At 43.3% G+C, this 22,760-nt stretch overlaps 1 protein-coding gene across 3 annotated transcripts in view; it reads left to right on the top strand.

Annotated features, from left to right (window-relative positions):
- The first annotated feature begins 1,374 nt into the window (after nucleotides 1-1,374).
- The window catches only part of UBE2Q2 (ubiquitin conjugating enzyme E2 Q2), a 58,541-nt gene continuing 37,155 nt past the window's right edge, over nucleotides 1,375-22,760 (top strand). The window contains exons 1-3 of one of the 3 annotated variants that reach the window (XR_013370623.1): nucleotides 1,375-1,652; nucleotides 11,706-11,807; nucleotides 15,982-16,086. Coding sequence is in view for 2 of the 3 variants with exons in the window: in XM_077882062.1 (XP_077738188.1) it covers nucleotides 1,467-1,652; nucleotides 11,706-11,807; nucleotides 15,982-16,086 (393 nt within the window). In the remaining variant the exon portion in view is untranslated. The remainder of the gene's footprint in view (nucleotides 1,653-11,705; nucleotides 11,808-15,981; nucleotides 16,087-22,760) is intronic. The other 2 variants (XM_077882062.1, XM_077882063.1) reach the window with 2 other exon arrangements.

The raw sequence follows: 22,760 nt of genomic DNA, 5'->3' as shown, positions 1-22,760 counted from the left end.
TCTAAGGGACCAGTAGACCAGGGACCACTTGTAGATCAGGAAGCAGGAGACACTTAGGCAGAGAAGGTTCGATAGGTCTTGTCAAGACTAGTATAAAAGGGAAATGCAGAGCTCCTTATTGAAAAGTCATTAAGGATTTCAAAAGAGCTACAGCAGAGCATGGAACCAAGCGCAGGGCTCTTCTAAGCTGGAGGCCCTGTGCACCTGCAGAGGTCGCACAGCCAGGGAGTGAGTCCTCCTTCTAGGCCCCTGCCCCCCCTCCCCCGTTAGGCTCGGTCCGTTGGAGGGACCGCCAGGCATCCTCCAGGCATCCTGCACCCGCACGGAAGGCGCCGGGGCTTGCAGCACGTGCTGGGCAGGCCTCCCAGGAGCATCCAGGCAGGGACGCTGCGTGTCCGCGAAGGGCCTTGTTCCAGGTCCTGGATGCAACTCTGAAGAAGACATTCGTGTTGGGCAGAGACGATGGACAAATAAGCAAAATATCAGTGATTGGTGCTGAGTAAAAACGTTAACCTAGGATGACGCGGTGTTGGGTGACTGGGCGGCCCTCTGACACATTTGAGCTAAGACTTCACTGAAAATAGGCCAGTCCTGCCTCCTGGGAGCTCAGAGGGTTTCCTTAAGCGTGGGAAGGGGACCAACGCTCAGGGCAGGAAAGGAAAGGAAAGACGCTGGCAGGGGCCCGGGCTAGCGGGGCGGGTCCGGGTGCGAGCAGCTGTGCGGCCCTGCGCCCCCTGCGCCCCGTCCCCACCCCGCCCAGGTGGCCCGCCGGGCTCGGGGCAGAGGCGCGCAGGGGTCTGCGGATCCTGCAGGTGACGCGCCCCGGGGCCCGCCCGCCCCACACCCAGAGACCCAGGGCCCGCGGAGCGCGGCCGACGGGCGGGGCAGAAGCGCGCGGGGTCAGGGCGGGGCCTAGGGGGCGGGGCCTAGGGGGCGGAGTCGGAGAGGGGGCGGGGCGTGCAGACGCCGGAGCCGCGGGGCGGGGTCGGAGAGGGGCGGGGCCACGCGGGGGCGGGGCCGGAGAGGGGGCGGGACGTGCAGACGCCGGAGCCGCGGGGCGGGGTCGGAGAGGGGCGGGGCCTAGGGGGGCGGGGTCGGAGAGGGGGCGGGGCGTGCAGACGCCGGAGCCGCGGGGCGGGGTCGGAGAGGGGCGGGGCCGCACGGGGGCGGGGGCGGGGCGTGCCGGCGCTAGAGCCGGAGCCGCGGGGAGGGGGCGGGGCCGCGCGGGGGGCGGGCGCGGGGGGGGGCGGGGCGCGGGGCGGGGCGCGGGGCGGGGGCGGTGGCGCCGTTGCCCTTTGAAGCCGCGGGGCCGCGCTCACTGGCCGCCGAGTCGGTTGCCGGGAGCCGCCCGAGGCCCCGCCGCCCCCGCCGTTTCTCGCCGCGTCGCGCGGGCCGGCGGCCGGGGGGCCCTGCGGGGCTGCGGCGGCCGTGACGGCGGCTCCGGGCCCGCCGGAGATGAGGGCAGGATGTCGGTGGCGGGGCTCAAGGCCGAGCTGGAGCTCCTGGCGTCCGTCTTCCACAAGGACCACGAGCGGCTCCGCGTCGTCAGCTGGAAGCTGGACGAGCTGCACTGCCAGTTCCTGCCGCCGCCCCCGGCCCCGCCCGGCAGCCCGCGCCCGCCGCCGCCGCTCTCGCTGCACTGCAATATCACGGTGAGGCGCGGGGCTCGGCCGGGGCTCGGCCGGGGCTGGGGGGGAGGGGGGAGGGGAGGGAAGAAGGGGGTTAGGGGACGGGGCGGGGGAGAATGGTTAGGGGAGGGGGCGGGAGGCAGGGGCAGTCGCCCCTCAAGGCCCCGGCCCCTCCCCGGCCCCCGCGGGGCGCAGGCCGGGCCCTGGAGCGAGGCGCGGGTGGAGGAGGGGGAGGAGGGGAAGGAGGGGAAGGAGGGGGAGGGGACGGAGGGGGAGGGAGGCGGAGGAGGGGGCTTACCCCCACCTGTCCCGCGGGGCGGCCGTGGGGCTGCGGGCGCTCGGCCCGCTCTGCCCCCTGGGCCCGCCCGTGTCCCCGCGGCCGCCACACCCGCTGTCCCTGCGGCAGGGGGAGCCCCGGCACCCGATGGGGGGCCCCCTACTCTGCAGTCAGCTGTCCCTGGGCTCCCTTATTCCCCCAGCTACGTTTAAGGAAGAGCTGACGCGGGGAACTGCCGCCTTCCAGGGAGAGTGGAGAACGCAGCGTCCGGTGCTGCTTGAACGACCCCTTCCTGCAGGCCTGGCTCCGCGCGGGCGGCCGAGCCCCAAGGGCGCCTCGTACCGGGCTCGCAGGTGCTGCCGCGGGCTCTGGCCGCCGGGCCCCCCCGGGCGTAAGCCTCGGGATGATCTGCAGGCAGAGGGGGATGTTTGTCCAAGCCTTCTGCCCGGAAAGAGGATTTTAGGCCACAAAGCCCAAGCGGCAGTTTAAAGCTCCCTCTTTGGGTTAAATTGGAGGCTCGTTAGGAACAGCGGGATTGGCGTTTCATAACCCTTTCCTGGGTGTGTTTGAGGGAACGGTGACCCGTTGACTTGGTGTGCTGTTCCCAGCCGCGGAGTAGCTTCTGACAGCAGGAGTCCAGGTGGCCGCCGGGCGCTCCCTGGAGCCAAGTCTGGTGAAGCCGGTGGCACTGGGGAGTTGGAAAGGGCTGGAAGTCATGATAACTGACGGTGAAATCATTTTCAGACGCTCTGCGGGAGCAGCTGTGTATTTTTGAGAGACAGAGACAAGTGCTGTGCTGGGGAGAGCAGGCGTGCAGCGTCTAGGTGTGCTGTTCTAGGGCCGGTTTGCAAAACTGGGTAGAGCAGTTTTCAGAACAAAATCGTCTTTGGGGAAGAGGTTCGTATGACCGAGGGTTGTCAAGCTCTACGGGGTCGTTAGGAAAGCCCGAGACAGCACTTAACTAGAGTTTGGTGTGTGTGTGTGGGGGGGTGGCAGTGGAGTGGGGCCTTCACAGGTGAGTAGAATCTTGGGCGTGGAAGCTCGGTTCAGGCAGAGGGAACTATCCAGAAAAGACACCAAAGCTTGAGAAAATGGGGCTTGCCTAGAAGTAGACAAAGTATGAGGCTATAGGCTGGTAAAGGACAACATTTCCCACACATGGGAAGCAGGAAGTAGTAGTGAGCATGAAGGAGACTGGCCTGAGTGCTGACCATTGCAGGGAAGCTGCCCAGGACGTGGTAGGGCTGCCTTACGTGCTCAGATGCACCCTGTAGGCTTCTGGCAGCTCCTAAATTCCTGAGGTAAGTCGGGAAAACTGTGCTTGCCCTGGCCAGAAGGAGTTCTCTCCGGGGTGTGGTCTCAGGAAGTGTGTGTGGATGGCTGTGGTCACCTCGGTGGCCGCAGGGTCGCACCGCTGCTGTGCTGGCGCCTAGTGCCAGGGCTCCAGGGGTGACAGATGTCCTTTAGTGTCCAGGCTGTGCCCACAGCACGACGCCGGCGTTGTCCCCAGTGAGAAGCAGAGGAGGCTGATAGGAATCAGCTGCACAGAGCAGAGCACAGCACGGGGGTGGATTAGAAACACCGGGTGGAAGGAGGGTGTGGGATGGACCAGTATGAGGAGCTACTCAGGATTGTGAGAGGTCTCACTAGAAAATAGTTACCATGCTGAGTGCTCAGTGTACAGGAACGTGTATTAACTTTTTATGGAAAAACCTCAAACATGCACAAGTTGAATAGTGTGGAGGACCTCCATGTCTTCAGCCTCATCAATGGTCAATTTTTGGCTAATCACCAATGTCACCTGTACCCCACCTCAGATTAGTTTGAAGCAGGTTCCTGGTCTGTCACTCCATCTGTAAATATTTCAGTGAGTATCTCTAAAAAATAGACGACACTCTTTAAGCATAGGTAGGTGTTTGATAAAATCTACATGGCTTGCTGGTGCCCATACCGCTTGCTTAGAGGGGAAAGAGCAAAGAAAAAAATGAGGTTGGATTTCCTGTCTATTGTGTTTGTGAATTGCTATTCTCTAAAATGTTATAGCTCTTAAAAAAAAAAAATACTGAATTTTATCTGTTTTTTGTTTTTTGCTCTTATTCCCAGATATTTATTGAGCTCCTCCACGTGCTAGGCCCTGTCTTTTCCCTTGCTCACCAGGAAGCATACTTACACAGTGTCTTTAACATTTGAGAAAACTGCGCCTCACCTGTTTCCTTGCACTCCTGCTTGCCAGTTTCTGAATAGTCTTCTCAAGATCCTGTGCCCCCCTTTTCCTTTGAGGCTTCTGAAGCCATTTTTCCCACGTGGAATGTACCCCTTACCCACCCCGATCTGTCTCCACATCTGACCATCCCTCAAGGCTCTTCTAGGAAGTCCTATTCAGTCACTGGTGGTATTTATTTCCCCTTCCTCCCTTCTAGAATCTTTACTGCTTTGGTTATGTTTCCTAATGTTCTCTTCTAATAGTTTTAGATGTTTGTCTCTTTTTATGACAGGGGAGAAGAGTCTCTATGCTCTTCATCTTCCACTCAGTAAATGCTCAGTAAATATTCTATTTTAGCTATATTCTGTTTCAACAAAAATCTTAACTCTTGTGTAAGTTAACTGCCAAGAATTTGTCAAAAGTGTGGAGGTAACATCAAGACATATTTTAAATATTTCAGTATTTAATAGGTCCCTGGATAGGAAATCTGTAATTTGACTTCATATGAAAGATAGTTTTAAAAAGGAAAAAACAAAACATAGATGTTCTTTGACTCTGTAGGCCAAGGGAATTGAGCTAAGTCTTTTCCTGTTATATAGATTTGTCCTAATCTTAAAATATGAAGGGAAAAAAAATGCTACTTTCCACCTCAAAGAGTCTTTTTTATTACTTGCTTTGTGTGAACTCCTGATACGGAGTGTCATGCAAACAAATCTAATTGCCAGTTTCCACTAACACTAACATGCAGTTGTTATGCTCACACCTAGAAGCAAAGCAGCATGTGCAGCCTTATTGGGAGCTAGTATATGGCATTCTTTTAGTCCCTTTGAAATATTTAACATAACTTGGCAACTCCATTTCTCCTTATATGGACTTCTGGAAATCTGGTAACTCTTGATAGGGAATTAGTATTTCAGAGTGAAAATCTCCCCTCCCTCACCCCACCACCCACGGTGTAAATTAGCTGGCAAACAAAACTTCATACTAATGTTATTGTGTGTGTAGCATAAACCATAAACTCTTTTTTGCATGAGTGGCTATTTGCCAGGCTACTTGTGTTTGCACATTTTCTTTGTTTTGCCAATTTCTACTGGTCATTGCCAAAGTCCGTCCCCCCCCCCCCCCCACCTACAGCAGGGCACTAACATAACAAACATTAGAACCCTGAGTTTAGGTGAGAGCAAAAGGTTTAGTCTATACTTAGTAGTTGGGGCCTTAAATCACTTTTTCTACTGTGTTTTTCTAAAAAAAAAAAAAAAAAAAAAAAAAAAAAAATTAGACAATACTTTTTGTCCCACATGAAAGCTTATGTAAGAAAGCTCTTTAGTAGTCATAATGTTTTCTACAAATATGAAACTGATAGTGTCCCTTGTGTCTGGATAACAATTTATTTTGAAAATCCTTTCTAACAGCTTTTCATGGGGAATAAATCAGTGCTGTTAATTAATTTTTTTTCAGGTTTCTTTTCTTTACACTAAATAAAAAGTAGCCCTGTGAAGGTTATACAAAGGAAATCATGAGCCAACTTGATTAAAGAGCCCAATACCTTTTCTTTGGTCTGCCCTTCTGGGACAGATTACCTTTCCAAATTGAACTCCTGGAGAATCATTTGGAAATAACACCTAAGTGGTACTTTCAGGCCAGAGGAATCATTGTTTTCAATCATCTGACCAATTTATAGAGTCAAATTCCTAGTCCTTACCTATCTATCCTCCCTTATTGCCATTTTTATACCCTTCCTTGAAAGAACAGACATGTGAAAAAGAGACTCAGGTTTCCATTTTATGAATGGTGTATCCCTGAGTAACTTGATGTTTTTGTTGTTGTTTTGTTTTTGTTAAACTTCCTTAGACCTGGGAAAGGATAGTATTAGATGGATGTCAGCTAGTGGAGAGGTGGGGACTTGAACTGAAACAGTCACTGCCAAACGTAAAGCATTCCTGGAGAGCCAGGGGATGAAGCAGAGTCCCTGTTTCCAAGGCCATTGTAACAGTGCTCTGCTCTGTTCTCTGTTCTAAGGGATTATTCTGAAAGACAAAGTAGACTCAGAACCAAGGAAACTGTCCATTGGTTTCTGCAGATCAGGTGGTTTGGATCTTCTCCAGCATCTTTATTTTCTCTGCCTCAGTTTAATTAGAATGATGTTTTGATTAGCTGCGATTTGCTACTCAAAACACTTAAGCATTTTTCAGATCACAGGGTATGTATGCATTTTTCTTTTACCAAGTGTTAGATTTTTCACTCTGCTTCTCTGGGCTCTGATCAAGTTACTTCGTTGTTTGCTTGCAAAATGATTAGCAGGGAGCAATTTCTTTCTTTGGGTAGCCTTTTTTCCCCAGATGTCAGCATTTAGGGGCACCTGGGTGGCTCAGCAGGGTGTCTGCTTGAAGATTCCCTCCCTCTGCTTCCCCCCCCCCAACTCATGCATGGGCCCGTGCATGTCCACTGTCTCTAAAAATAAATAAATCTTAAAAATTAAATGTCAGAGACTTTTTTTAGACTCTTATTAGGGCACTGAACGGTAATTCTGTCAGTATCATTCTTAACCCCAAATTTCTGGAACACAGTGTGAAAGTAATGTGTCCTATAACTGGTCTCTGAAAGAATTAGAACTGTTATGCTCCTGAACCTTCAACAAAAGTTGTATATGTCCATCTTCAGAGAGTGATGAAGTCCTTGCAGATGACCACGTTCTATTATTTGGAAAGATAGTAGAAACGGACCATTCTGGCAGAGTTTTGCTGGTGGTCCTTGATATGGAGCCACACATTGGGGTTAGTGGACTCATGTAGAAAATAGACACAGAAAGTTATTTCTGAATAAGACTGATGGTTTCTCTCTCTCTCTTTTTTTTTTTTTTCTATTTTAAATAATGCTTTGGACTCTAAGAGCTAGAGCTAAATCCTTACGTGTATAGGTAATGTCCTTTGAAACTTCCCTGGAAGTGTTGGCTTTCCATTCCTATTCAATCAGTTGGTTTCTGGAGACAATACAAATTGCATAGGAACTTTTTTCCTTCCACGTAGGAGCTTTTATTTAACATTGGTAAAAATGTTAGCAAGTGTGCCGTGAAATGGGTGTTCTCACAGTCATGACAGAAAATATGACCCTCTAGAAAACAATTTGGTTTGCATAATCCCTCTCTGTTTGGAAAGATAAATACTATCTCAGGGTGGCCAACTTTGTCCTTAAGACTCTAGAGCATCCAGAAGGTGAATTTTAGTTCCAGAGAAGACCTCGATTTGTCTCACTTAGCCCATCTGACAGCTAATCACTGGGAGTAGGATGGGCTCATAGAGACCTGTGCCCAAGTTTTGGGTCAAGGGAAAGAGATGGGCAGATGGGAACAAGTTGGGGAAACGAGCTCCAGTAGAACCACATAGGTTAGTAGAGAGTGGTGAGGGATGTTTCTTGTAAGGAAGGGCTGGGCTGCAGGAGGTGTGGAGAAGGCAGCTATTCTAAAACTTCTTGGAGTTAACACTTTCATACTGTTTAAAAGTGAGGGGTGCCTGGGTTGCTTAGTTGTTGAGCTTCTGCCTTTGGCTGGGGTCTCGAACTCAGGGTCCTGGGATGGAGCCCTGTGTCAGGCTCCCGATCAGCGGGGACCGTGGTTTTCCTTCTCCCTCTGCTTCCTCCCCCAGATCATGCTCTCTCTCTCTCTCTCTCTCTCTCTCTCTCCAAAAAAAAAAAAAAAAAAAATTCTGAAGATGAGGGGCGCTTGGGTGATGCAGTCAGTCAAGCATCTGACTCTTGGTTCATGCTCAGGCCCTGATCTCAGGGTGTTGTATGGAGCCCCTCACAGGGCTCTGTGCTCAGCATGGAGTCAGTCTGCTTAGGGTTCTCCTTCCCTTTTCCCACCCTCTCTGACCCTTACCTCCTCTAAAATAAATAAACAAATCTTAAAAAAAAAAAAAAAAAAAAGAGTACTGAGGGCCCAAGGAGCTTTTATGTAGGTTAGCTATCAATATTTATCATTAGAGATTAAAACAAATACTTAAAATAGTCATTAAAATAAACATATGAATAAAAATACTATTATGAAAAATGGCCATATTTTGTCATCTAAAACATTTTAGTAAGAATAGTGGCATAATTTTACATTTCTTATGAACCTCTTTGATGTCTGGTCTGTCATTTGTTTTTGCATTCAGTCTGTGAGGGTATGTTGTTTTGGTTGAAATATGAAGAAAATTCAGCCTCCTACAGATATTTGGTTGCAAAAAGTAGGAATATTTTAATAGTTATTTAGATAATTATAGATATTCTTTTTGGATAGTTCACCAAAACTTGGTCTTTCTTGAACTGTGAATGGATTTTCTATCTTTGCATGATCTATAACATAATGTATTGGTCATGTGGAAAATATGGCTCGCTGAAATCCTCTAAATGTTGATCTGTTTCATTATGTAATAAGACATTATATTAAGATCAGCGGCAATCTCATCAGAATATTCTTGGAAAGCTCTCAGGCTCATAGTAGTGGATACAGATTTTCCAAAATTCTAGTTTTTGCTTGAAAGCTTGAATATTATTATAGGCAATAAATACTGTTCTTTGTTTTCCTTGAAATGACACACTCTTTATTCATGTTTCAGAAAATGTCTGTCAGAAACCCAAGTTGAAATAACATTGTCTATCAGTCATCCTTTCAAGTAAAGTTGGGGTTGCATTAAAGTGGTTGGTTCACTTCACAGCGCAGCCACACAAACGCTTTTTCTCGGGTGTTCTCAGAGTTCTCGTGGGTGTGTTCCATTTCATCAGCTGCACTATTTAAAAGACCTACATAAGGATTCAGATTTAGTAAAGGAACTTTTACTACTTATTCAGATATTCTTAGGTAAAACACCTTTTTCTCTGTCTTTGAAGCATGTTGAATGCCCGGTGGTGAGGAATACCGGGACTCCAAGCTTAGTTTGTGGTTCCAGCGGCGTCACTGCCTTTTATTTGCGCTGCCGGCTCAGCAGGTTCCCCTCAGGGGTCGAGGACCTCACTTTGGAAAAGGTTGAAGTAGTTGCTTAGACCGACCGTCCATCCTACCTTCTCTAGGATTAAAAGAGCACGTCCTAGGTACTAACTGATCTCAGTCATGTTTTGTTGTTACAGGGGTCATGATATGGTTTTAAGGGGTTTTAGTCCAGAGCAACAATTTATATATTTTATTTTGGTTCGCAGAAGTTTACTAGACAAACATAATCTACACAGGGAAGTTCTAAAATATAGTTGGCTGGGGGTTTTAGTTTTAGTTTTTGTGTTTTGTTTTGTTTTTTTGGCTACAGATACAAAACTAAGGCCTAGATGGTGTGTTCCCAAACAAGGCTGAAGAATTTGAAGAAGAAAATGTAATACTCAATAAGTAGTTTTCTTTAAGAGCAAGATTAATTTTGAAGATAGTTTTTCTTGTAGTCTGTGAAGAGGTTTGGGACACAATAAGAATTAGAAGAATGAGAATATAGAATAAACCACTACTGAACAGATTTAATGATGTCCTCCTTCAATCCAAATTTTTGTTCTTTAAAATTGAGAGCTTCAAAAATAGTCCGTCTCTTTGACTTCAACTTATATTGTAATTAAAATTATAGTTCTCAAAGCAACGCATCTTTAATACTGTGTTTCAGCAAAATTGTTTCTCCATAACTAGAACCTCATGGTTCTGTAACTAGTATCTAACAATGAGTTTCCCTAATTTGTAACAGAAAACAGTAGAGAGTAAATGTCTATTGGGAGGTGAAAGCATGTAATACTTTATTCATTAACTTTTAAAAAAACCCATGTGATTGTACTTTGAAAAATATGTAGCTATAGCATTTCTGGTTAGTACTCAGTTTGTGATGGAATAAAATATTGGAATTTTATGGGGTTTAAATTAGTTCTGTATTGCTCTGTAACAGACGTGGCCCCCTAAAACAGCCACCGGTGCCTCAGTCTCTGTGTGCCGGGATCTGCCCGGCTTCTCCGGCCTCACTGGGGCTGCGTCTCCTGCAAGGCAGTCAAGGTGCTGCTGGTGCTGCAGCCGGCCCACGGCCCATGGCCCACGGCGAGATTGCGGGGAACCTGCCTGCAGCCTCTCTCCTGCCGTAGGATTAGTCGCCTCTCCTGGCAGTTGGGCAGAGGCCTCGCAGGTCCTTGCCAGGTGGCTGTAGGCTTCTCCGAAAGGAGATGGCTTCCACCAGAGGGAGGGTGAGCGACAGAGAAGGGCCCGTCTCTTTGTCCCCTAACCCCAGAGGCGACCTCCCCTTGCCTGCTGGATTGTGTGTTAGAAGCCAGTCCAGGGGCGGGAGTCCCACAGGAGTATGAATCCCAGGGCTAGGGCTGCTGGGACCACTTCCGAGCTTGCCCACTAGGCGCTGAGGGACGTCGTGGCCTCGGAGCTGTAGCACCCAGGCGGGGGCTGTGCAGGGAGGACGTGCAGGGAGGACGTGCAGGGAGGATGCCATCTCAAAGGCTCGCCTCCGTGGCCAGTGAAAGCTGTACGTGGCGCGTGGTCACCACGGTGCTGGCTTGTTCTGCCTTCCAGCACAGCAGTATTCAAGAAACAATCCTCGCCTCGTTTAAGGAAGCTGTTCCTTTAGAAATTCCATCCCTCCCTACGATCTGAGGATCTGAGGAGGCTTGGAAAGGAGTAGGAGAAAGGTGAAATCAAATGGGATTGATTTGGGGGCCAATTTTCAATGGAGAAAAATCTCAAAGAAATTTCTGTAATTAGAGAGCAAGGAGTATAGTAAGATTTATAAAAATCATTTTAGAATTTATAAGGTTTTAAAAACAAGTGCCTAGATTATACTCCTTTGCCCTACCTTTAAAAATTAGGTTAGAGCTCCTCTAGATGAAGTTTAGAAATGTAGCTTTGTTATACTGAAAGGCAAAAGTAGTATGGTTTGAATTTATAGATTATACTTCAGGGTTGTGAGGTGGTTGTATTTGGGGTTTTGGTTGTTTCTGTTCTTTTTTGTTTTGCTTTTTGAGGGATTTATTTATAATTCCAGATTGTAAAATCCTTAAAAAATGTTAAAGCTGCAGAATCCAGGCCATAATTGACCTTTCATTGTAAAGGAAAGAAGCCCATCTTTCCTGGTGCCTGAGTACCATTTTTTTTCCCCCAACTTTCAATAAAACCTAACATTTTGCAGTGTTCCTTTTTTTGTTTTAAATAGCTACTACTGACTGGGTAAACTACTTTTTTTTTCTTGATTTTTTAAAAAAATATTTTATTCATTTATTTATGAGAGACAGGCAGGGACACAGGCAGAGGGAGAAGCAGGCTCCATGCAGGGAGCCCGACATGGGACTCGATCCCAGATCACACCCTGAACCAAAGGCAGGCACCAAACAGCTGAGCCACCCGAGGATCCCCATTTTGCTTGATTTTTTTTTAAGTGTACAAGTTATGTAACATGGAGGAGGCAAAATTACACCATAAAACTTCTTTAAAAAAAAAAAAATTAGAAAAAAGTTTTCTCCATGCATAGATTTTAATGTTTTGCTTTTCTTCACTGTGATGTATTTTACTTAAATCCATTGTCATCTTGCCATCTGGCCAACTTGCATACCCAGATTAGTCTGTATGTAAATGTGTTTAACATAGATGTCTCTGTAACAGGAATCTTATCCATCCTCTTCACCAATATGGTTTGTGGACTCTGATGACCCAAATCTGACGTCTGTGCTGGAACGTCTAGAAGATACTAAGAACAACAATTCGGTGAGAGGATAAGCCAACCTACTCTCTTCCCCCCCCCCCCCCCCACCCCAAAGAATGTTATATGCAGAACTTAAGTGTTAAGAGGTAATAGGATATAGAAAAGTGATTAGTGATTATTTGATAACCTTAAAGAAGCTAACCACCAGTTTCATTTGTTTTTTGGCCTTCAGATTCTGTACTACCGGACTTCTCTTTTTTTAAAATATTTATTTATTTATTTATTAGAGAGAGAGAGGCAGAGACACAGGCAGAGGGAGAAGCAGGCTCCATGCAGGGAGCCCGACACGGGACTCGATCCCAGGACCCCAGGATCACACCCTGGGCCGAAGGTGGTGCTAAACCACTGGGCCACCAGGGCTGCCCCGACTTATCTTTTTTATTCCCCATAGGTTAAGCCTTGATTTAGATAAGGAGTTAGGTGGTCTCTTTTCTGTGAAATCTGATTATTAAACCAAGCAAGCATTTTTGGTAGGGACCACTAGCCAAGGTGGAAGATAGAAAAAGGAAAAAAGACTGCAGTGGATTTGAGGGGAAATCATGCTAGAATGATATCAGTGCTAGTTTTGGGGAACGGCTTTCTCGATCATGAGTCTGTGACTGCAGGAAAAGACATAGGTACACAAAGAAAATGTTTTTTTTTTTTTTTTCAATATATGAAGAAATATAACTTTCCATTTTACAGAATTTGGAAAATCTATTTTCTATGATTTTAAAACTAAATGACTATTGTGAGAGAACTTAGTTAAAATGAAGGGAAATAGAAATTTTGGAGAAGATTTCTGCCTAAGATAACCACTGTAGACATGATAGCTATTTTCTATCAGCATTTTTCCCCTTGCTAATAAAATGTATAGACTCTAATAGATATGCTTAAAGAGTTGAGGTCATATTCAATACAGTTTTATACTCTTTTTTAAAGATTAACATGGAATGAAAGACTTGACTACCATGTTCCTGGATGGGCAGATTCCATATTATAAATATGTCTATTATCTCCATAGCTTTATGTTAATAGAAATTGAATGCAATTAATTCCCCTAAAAATCCCAACAGTCTTATTTTTGGAACTTGACAAAATGAGTCTAAAGCTTGTTTTTTTTTTTTTTTTAAAGCTTGTTTTAAAGAGTAAATAATTAAAAAAAATTAAAACTAAGGAGAGACTTGTCCAATTAGTTATTAAATAAAAATATTACGTACTGGCGTTGGACTGGACAGATAGACAATAGTTTAGACACAGTCATGCAATTGAGAATTCAGAGTAAGTTAAAACACTCAAAGAAACACTTAAGGATAGGGGAAGTTAGAATCTTACCTCAGATTCTTGTCAAAATAAGTGATGGGTGGCTTAAACACATCTATTCCTAAAATTAACAGCAGAAGAAATCAGTTGAAGAGTATTTTAAGAGTAGAGACTGGTCCTGAGAGGCAGGAAGGATAGAGGTAAAAGTAAAAAGCTAGACAGACATACGTTTGCATCTCCAGCAGGAGAGAGTGACAGGACAGGGAAATTAGTCCCTTTACTGCTATCTTCTTTTAGGACGGTAACTCTAAAAAGGTCCAGAAGTATGAGTCTTATAATAGTAGTAATGACTGTTTTCCGCTGTCTAAAATTTTTCATCAAAAAATGCTCACAAAATGAAATGAGCTAGGGCATAAAATTGGGTCTCATTGTATTTTTTAAAAAATTAATATATTTACATAAAAGAAGAAAACCAAATTACCCTCTATTCTTATAGTCTACCAGTTATTTCATAACCTCATTCCACGACAGATGTTGTATTTCCTCACCTTTGCTTTACTTAATTCGTTATAGTCTAGATTGTGCCTTCATTTTTGCACTGAAAAAGAATTTTTTTTTTTGCACTGAAAATTTTTATGTCTAGTTGCCAAATACAGGGACTCCTTTTTTAACCTTAAAACTGACATCTTTGCAGCAGTTTCATAGTGGTAATTTTTCCCTTATTGAAACATTCCTCTATTTAACAAACATTTATTACTTAAAGTCGCCAATAAAAAGTCAGTTAAAGGCTACCAGTTTTATGATATAATAGTTTATTGTAGTTAATTCCATAGGAATGCATACAACTTTCCAAGATGTGCACGTGAAAAGGCAAGGCATAGAATATTGTTCTAATCTGGCCCTTTTTGCAAACAGTGTTGTAAAAATCCGTATTTGTGTGGGTTTATAGTTTTACTCCTCCTGGGTGTGTACAAGAAACTCTTAATAGTAGAACAGAGAGAAGATTTTGTTTTGTTTTAATTGACTGGCTTCCATATCAGGCTGTGTCATCAGTGGTGGGTACAGAAGTCAAGTCAAATCCCTCTTCTCTGGGAACTGATAATCTTACGAGAACTTCATCAGGTCACTGTCTCCTGTTCCTGTCTCTGAACCCTGCCTTGGTCTTCTCAGAGCTCCCTTGGTCTTCCTCTTCTCATTGCATGCTTTCTGTGAGAAATCACTTTTACTACTGTTACTTAAATCACGGTCTATATTCCATGGATTCCTAAATCTGTACCTTTAGCTAAAATTTATGTCTTGAGTCAAGCCGGTGTATCTGTCTATATATCCTGTAGATCCAGGGAATCTCACTTGGATGTGCCATGACTGTTTAAAATGACTACATCTAAATTTGAGCCTACCTACCTATGGCACTCCACCAGCCCCACCCTTTCCCTTCAGTCATTCTCTTTGTGATTATGAGCGGGACAAGATGAAATAATGAAGCTTGTCACCCATGCCTGAACCTGGGAACTAAAGGTTCTGCATACCTAGATTTCCCGACACCTCCCCTCTCCAAGCTACCTACTGAGTTGCTAAGACCTGTCCGTCTACCTTCTAAATATTTCCCACCATCTTAGTTTCTTCCATCCTTCAAACGCTTCTTTGGGGGAGGGAGTGTAAAGTTGAAATTCCTGAAAGATGTACAGCCCGAGTTTTCCTGTTTGCGCTGTGACTCCACCACACTGCCGCTGCTCCCCGGCACACCCATAGCTCTTCCTTGGCCGGGGGTTGGAGTGTCTGGGTCTGTGTCCAGGTCACCCCTTCTCATCCTCATTATGTTCTTCTGAGCTTATCGGAGGGCTAAATCCACAGTACCTTTTAAATTTAAATTTAAGTTTTTTATCCTAATTTATTACTCAACTTTCCTAATATCTGCTTGTTCCTTTGATAACTTTGGAAAATCTTACTCTGCTGGTAACCCATTCTAATCCTGTCTCTGCTTTCTTAGTCCTTCATAAACCTGCCTTTTCATCTCTTTTCCTGGTCAGAGACATCCAGGAAACGGTTCCTAACCAGGTGAAGTAAGTTACCTTATTAGCTCTGGGAAAAGTCTACTCAGTGTTGAACATTCTTAAACCATAATTCCTAAACGTATACATTGAAAACAATTTTTTTTCAATAATGAAAAATATGTTTGTGAACGTAATTTACCTCGCTGCTTTGCTTTGATGAGTAGATATGCTTACAAAACAATCTGGGTGTAAAGATGGGAACTTAATGAGTTACCCTTATGGTTTTCCTAGTGCATCTTTTTCCTTTTTTTTTTTTTTTTTTTTTTTGACAAACGTTTAAGAACCTAAGGGCCAAGTGTTTCCACAGAAGATTTTATTTCATCTTTACCATTATAAGGAGTTTTTAATTTCCTTATTTTACAGATGGGAACCCTCACACTCAGGGAATTAGAATGATGCCTGCTGTATCCAGGGTCCTTTAGATTCCAAGAGTCTGTCTACTAGGCCACATTTGCCTCGACTTTTAAATGAATATGACTGAAATGTATAATTTTATAACCCATGTGTAACAACACTGCCTCTATTTTTTTGTCACCTCATTAATGTAAACGTATTCTTGTCTGAAGTTGTAAGTTACTAAGAAAAGTAGCTAGCAGCTAAAAACTTGACAGCGTCTAGAGCTCCCCTTCCTCAGTCTTTGTCGTCATTCTGCTAGGTGTTAGTTATAGGGATTGTATTGTATTCAAGCCATAGTCACCTTCTTACACTAGCAGCCCCTAACAATATTTCTTAAGGACGGTTATTTTATCTGTGGGCTGGAATTGAGTTGTGACAAACTTTTTTCATTTCCTACTGGATTGGTTTACGGTAGTCATAGCATTATTCATGTCTTCTAAGGGCTCTTTAACATAATGTTTATTTACCGAAATGTGTTTTGTAGCTTCGTCAGCAATTGAAGTGGTTGATATGTGAACTCTGCAGATTATATAACCTTCCTAAGCACCTGGATGTTGAGATGCTAGATCAACCAATACCCACGGGTCAGGTAAAGTAAAAATTCTCCAGTGTTCAAGAGTTAAATAAATTGTCTCGAGCAAAAGTAAAACTAGGATGATTTTTCTTCTCACTATACAACTTACTTAGAAGTTAGTCTTGTTGAATTGTTTTGTTTTAGATACTAAAAATAACCTGTTTATTCTCTGGAGCTGCTGGTATTCACTATGAGGAGAAACACCTGCCTCCCTCCCCCACTTACCACCTTTTTGTTGGTACCGCTCCTGATTTCTGTAACCATTCCTTCAGTTACCTTCACCTGGATTGCCACCTCTAAGTCTATCTGTGCTGCTTAAGGCCTGACCCAAGGTTACTTCTCTGGCAGCACAAATGCCCACTAGTTTACCACCACCTCTAACTTTTCTGGATTTCCAGATTTACCTATTTAGGGCATAATTTATTGACTTTGTACTATAAATAGATATAAGGATTTAACTCTCATGCCACGCACATTCCCACCCACTTCCCTTCCTAAAACACCATTTATATTTAGTCCTATGAACAATCACTGTTTATCATTAGGACTTTGCAGTGTCGAGTTTTCTATTTTGGCATTTCTTATAGAGCTCTTTTGTTTTGCAATGTCCTCCTTATAATAATAATTCTTAATTTAAAAAGTGTTGCTTGGGCAGCCCCGGTGGCTCAGCAGTTTAGTGTCACCTTCAGCCCAGGGCGTGATCCTGGAGACCCAGGATCGAGTCCCACATCGGGCTCCCTGCATGGAGCCTGCTTCTCCCTATGCCTGTGTCTCTGCCTCTTTCTCTGTCTCTCTCTCTCGAATAAACAAAATCTTTTAAAAAAAATTAAAAAAGATAAAAATAAAAAGTGATGCTCTGTCTCTTTCCTGTGAGCTCTTACTCTCTTCCAGAGCCTTCGGTTCTTTTGCAGCAGCCTTGCCAGGTTGTCCTCTGGGCTGGCTGTGCAGCTGTCATCTGGAAATATTTGTCTCCTCCACTAGTGTGGATCCACTGTCATCTGATCTCATGTCCTCTTTCTTGCTAACCCTTTCTCATTTTGCCTGAGTACATCCCCAAGGAAAATCCTAGCTTGAAGGAATAGTACATTTTCTGAGTTCTAACATTGAAAAATATATATCCAGACCACTGTAGGTTTGAATCTTGGTTCTGCTACGTAATAGCTGTATGATCTTGAGATGATTACCTAACCACTCTGCTTTAATATCTTGTTTGTAAAATGGGGGAGATAGTAGTATCTCTATTTTGGGGGAGCTATAAAGAGTAAATGAGTTAGTACATGTAAATCATTTAGAGCGGTGCCTGGTGTATAGTAAATGCCCAATAAATGTTACTTGCTATTATATTTTACAGTCGTATTTGATTGATAGTTTAGTTGAATATATATAATTCTAGGTGGAAAATAATTTTCCCTCAGAATTTCAAAGACTGTGCTGTCGTCTTCTAGCCAAAGGTGGTGTTTAAGCCTAATGCCATTCTAAGTCTTCCTCATCTGTGCATGACTCGGGAGACTTTAAAGAATTTGTCTTGGTGTTCTCAAATATTGCAATGGTATATTTTTAGTTGTGGCTTTTTTTGTGTGCGTGTTTTGCTTTTGTTTTCATTGTTGCTGGACACTCAGTATGGATGGTTCTTTTCAAATGTTGGACTCCTTTATCTTTCTCTGGGGGTAAGTGTGCTTGTATTCTGTGATGACTTTCTCCTTTCCGTTTTCTCTATTTGTTCATTTTTAGAATGCCTACCAATGGGATTTTAGACCTCTTTGAGTCTTTGCATCCTTTATTCTCTCTTTTTTTAATTTCAAATTCTGGAAGTTTTTCAATTTTTAAAATTTGGACAGCATAACCTTTCAGTTGTTTTAATTATTTACTGCCTCTTAACCAGTTACCCTGAACTTAATTTGTTTTATTTCCTACAATTGTGTGGGCTGATTAGGCTTAGCTCCACAGTTGTTTTTTTTTTTTTTTTTTTCTGCTGGCCACACTGCACAGTCAGATAGTGGCTGGGACCAATGGTCATTTGGACACGACTGCACTGCAGTGTCCAAAATGCTTCTTTACTGGGACACCTGGGTGGCTCATCAGTTGAGTGTCTGCCTTTGCTTAAGGTCATGATCCCGGGTCCAGGGATCGAGTACCGTGTCGGGCTCCCTGCGAGGAGCCTGCTTCTCCCTCTGCCTGTGTCTCTGCCTCTCTCTGTGGGTCTCTCATGAATAAATAAGTAAAATTTTTAAAATAATTAAACAAAACAACAACAACAACAACAACAACAAAAAACAAAATGCTTCCTTACTTACCTGTCTGGTACCTTGGTATTTCTTCACATAGCCCTTCTTTTCTCCTGACATCTCATCCTCTTCTTGGATAGACCTCTTCTTGTGGCTTCTCTTTCTTCAGAAAGGTAGTCCAAATTCCTAAGTTTTAGCTGCCAAGAGTGCAAAAGTAGAAGCTGTCAGCCCTTCTTAAGGCTTATTAGTTCTGGAACTGGCCCAGTGTCCTTTCTACCACATTTATTGTTAAAGCCGGTCATGTGGCCAGCCTAGATTGACTGTGGAGGAGGGGACCATAAAAGGGGATGAATGCTGGGGGATGTGGTTCATTGGAGGAACTCTCCAATGGTGTACCATAAGTTCTAAGAACTTTTTCTTGTTCTAATTATTCTTTATTCATATTATTTTTGATTTATAGATGTAATCATAAGTGTCCTTAAGGAGTTACTTTGATATCCTTGTCCTCTCCCTCTCTGGCATCTCTATTTTCTCTTTAATACATTTAAAGAGAAATGTATTATCCCCCTGGTTTATCTTTGTTTTTCTTTTTGAAAATTTTCCTCAAATATCTATTCTATGTTATTCATATTTTTTTTCTTTCTTTATTTCCTTTCTTACTCCTATTTGAGTGAGGTACTGAAAAGATAATTGAGAGTTCTTTGTGGCCAAGACTTGTCAACTAATAGTGTTTAGGAGGAATTTAAGCTGACTTCCAGCTGCTGTCCCCTACCCCCCTGTTCTGTGGTGTAATAATAAATGGAGGCTGGAACTACTTGGTTTCTTTGGACACGACATTTTATAATCTCCTGTTTGAGGTAAATATGTCTGCCTAGGTGCTGTGTAAGGACACAGGGGAAAGCATTGTGTTTCAGGGACTGGACATGTTCTGTGTTTTGGCTTTTGGTTGATCTGTAATTCCTGCTGTCTCGTGTACCCAGTGTCTTGGAGTCTAGAGGCTCTCTAGGGTGCTGTGGGGCAGATTTGCCTCCTGTAATCCCTAACCTACTGTACTTGTTTGCTCCACTAATTCCCATTCTTCCACATATTGTCATCTGTTAACACGCGTGAATTTTCTTTTCTGCTGGTCGGCCCATTTCCTTTTTTTGTTATCATTGTGTGTTAATACAGTTTTGATTCACAACAACTATAATTCTGGTGCGGCCTCAGGAAAGAAACAAGATGGGGAAAAACATATATAAATGCTATGTTCAATTTGCCCTCTCTGGAATGTCTGCAACTTCTGTTTCTCACTTAACAATATATCATGAACATGGTATGTGTGGATTTATCTTGTTTTTCATGGCTCTGTGTATGTAGAGATACAATTTGTGAATTACATGTAGAAATTTACTAATTGTGAATTCATCCTTATGTTCATAATACTCAGCACTTTCATGGGTGGTGGCTGGAGGGACAAGATGGATATAATAGTACTTTATTTTTGGCTTTTTCTACTTTAAGTGAAATTTAATGTAGTTTGGTTTATTTACTTCCTTTTAGGCTCCTCTTGTCTCATTTCAGAATCAGGATTATGTAGTCTCATAGGATGACTTGGTGAGCTTTGTGTATTTTTTCTAAAATCTAGGACAGTTTAAATAAAATTTCAAACTGGATCCAGTTTTGCCTCCCATGAGACATCTGGAAATACCTGGAGATAATTTTGGTTGTCACAACCAGCTGAGGGGGGGGTGTGGTGTGGGCATTTTGTGGGTAGAGGGGATGTTACTAAATGTCTTACGATGTCCAGTCCTGCATGACAAAGAATTATGTTGTGCAAAATATCAGTACTCCTGGGGTTTAGAAATCATGTGTTTTGTTTTTTTTTTAAGATTTTATTTATTCATGAGAGACAGAGAGAGGCAGAGACACAGGCAGAGAGAGAAGCAGGGAGCCCGATGTGGGACTTGATCCCGGGGCTTGAGGATCAAGCCCTGGGCCGAAGGCAGCCGCCCAACCACTGAGCCACCCAGGCGTCCCAAGAACTTTCTCTCTTAAGTTTAGTCTCACTTTGCATCATAAAGCACATAAAGGAGAAAAGCCCAATGAATGCAGTCAGATTCAGAAAGCAGAAATCATGGTTTAAATAAACGTCTGAGCTGGATACGTTTTTTTTCTACGCACGAATCTCCATTTTTTTTCCATTCCTTTAGTCAGTTTTAGTAATTTTAGATTCTAAAAAAAAAAAATCACTCATCCTTACTTTTGAATCTATAGTTATGAAGCTCTTTTCATTTCTGAAGTTGTTTTCTCTATTGTGACTACTTGTCAGAAGCTTGTCTGTTTTATTATGTTGGCCTTTTGAAAGAATCAGTCCTTTTCTTAAACCTAATTTTCTTGAGTATTTTTTTCTTTTGCTTTTCTCGTTTATGAGATCACCATGATTTAAATTGCTTTAACAAACATGTAAAGGTACACATTTTCTTCTGTGTGCCATTTGACTTCATTGCATAGGTTTAGTATATTTCTAAATAGTTTGTATTTCCTAAGTGCTTTGATTCCATCTTTTGTTCATATTTGTTCTATTTCACAAGAAAAAGTTTTATATGTATTGAAAACATAAGTTACAGTGAATACTTGGGAACTACCACCCAGCTCCACCCAGGTGAAGAAACACAATATTGCTAGCACTAGAAGCCTTTTGCAGGCTCTTTCCAGATGATGGATCATTCCCTTCTGTGCTAATCTTTTCCTTTTCCCTAGTTTTGTCACATATCTATCTGCATCTCTGAACAAGATGGTTTAGTGTTGACTGTTTTTTTAAGCTTCATATTAAAAGTCGTACTATATGTGTATTCTTTCTCATTTGTCTTTTTTTGCTTGACATTGTGTGTTAAACTTATTCTTTTTAGCTGTAGGTTTTTCATTGCTGTATTTGTTCCATTGTTTGAATATACCATAACGTTTATCCATTGGAGTTGATTGCAGTTTTAGGAATAGTGTGGGGCACCTGGGTGGTGCAGTTGGGTAAGCAGCCACTTCTTGGTTTTAGCTCAGGTCAGGATCTCAGGGTTGTGAGGTCAAGCCCCATGTCTGCCTCTGAGCTCGAAGTGGAATCTTCTTGAGATTTTCTCTCTACTCCCCGCCCTGTTTGTGGTTTTGCTCATGTTCTCTCTCACTCTGTCTCTCAAATAAATAAACCTATCTTAAAAAAAAAAAAAAAAAAAGAACAGTCTGCTGCCATGATCATTCTTGTCCATATTTTGTGGGATACTTGTGCAAGTGTTTTTCTGGGCACATACTTAGAAGTTGGATTACCGGGGCATGAGGGTCAATTTCTTCTTAAATTTAAGAGTTCTTAAGAAAAATTTTTTTAACATTCGCAGATGGCATTTGGGCTATTTTTAGTTTTTCACTGTTTACAATATGGCCTATAACTTCTCAGCTGAATTGTCAACAATTGCTTAAACTTAACCATTGGTATTATTAGGTCTTTGCTTATTGCTGTTTCTCATATTCCATGGTTGCTTCCTAACTCTGAAAATAACATCCCTGAATGATGTCCTTTATTTTCATTTCTAGAAAGGCTTTCTGGGAATGTGTGTGGGAAGTGTTTTTATTGTTCATCGAACACCTATCTATCTGACTCTGTGCAAAGTACTCTATAGAAATGCTGAGTAGGGATCCCTGGGTGGCTCCGCGGCTCAGCAGCTGCCTTCGGCTCAGGGCATGATCCTAGAGTCCCGGGGTGAGTCCCACGTTGGGCTGCTTCCATGGAGCCTGCTTCTCCCTCTGCCTGTGTCTCTGCCCACCCCTCTTCCCTCTCTGTGTCTCTCTGAATAAATAAATAAAATCTTAAAAAAAAAAAATGCTGAGGATCCAGTGGCAGAGAAACACAGATGTGCTGTCTGTCCCGATGGAACCAGATACAGAATTGAGTCTCTTCTAGGTTCTTTACATTTTATCTTCCAGTACTTCTTGTCACAAGTGAAAAGCCTGCTGTCTGGTTCTTCTTTTTCTATATTTTTTTCTTTCTGGAAATTGGTAGGGTTTTACTTTTCAGTATTCCTTTTGGGGCATTCAGAGCCACTTAATATTCTGAAGTCTTTCTTTAGCTTGACAACCTTTGTCTTCTTTCTTTCCCTCAGTCTTATGGATAAATAGTTCTCTGTATTCCTATCTCCCATTTCCCTTACCTCTTCTAGTTTGGTACCCTTTCCCTCCCCATACGTGTCTCCTTTTTCTCCACATTCTAAGGGAATGTCACAGTTTGGTCATCTTCTAAATTGCAAATGCTTTGGTCATTCAAATCTATTGAGCTCTCTGGCCCTTCTACTAGTGTTTTTTTTTCCTTTTTTTCTTTATCTTTTTTTTTTTTTTTTAAGAAAATCTTTTTGATTTCCCAGAACCATCTTTTCCTTTGCATATAATCTTTTTTTTATATTTTGTGGATACAGCAGTGTCTTCTCAAGTACTGCTAAGGAT

Source organism: Canis aureus, chromosome 32 (assembly GCF_053574225.1).
Source record: "Canis aureus isolate CA01 chromosome 32, VMU_Caureus_v.1.0, whole genome shotgun sequence".
NCBI lineage: Eukaryota > Metazoa > Chordata > Mammalia > Carnivora > Canidae > Canis > Canis aureus.
This window is presented reverse-complemented; position numbering and strand designations above follow the sequence as displayed.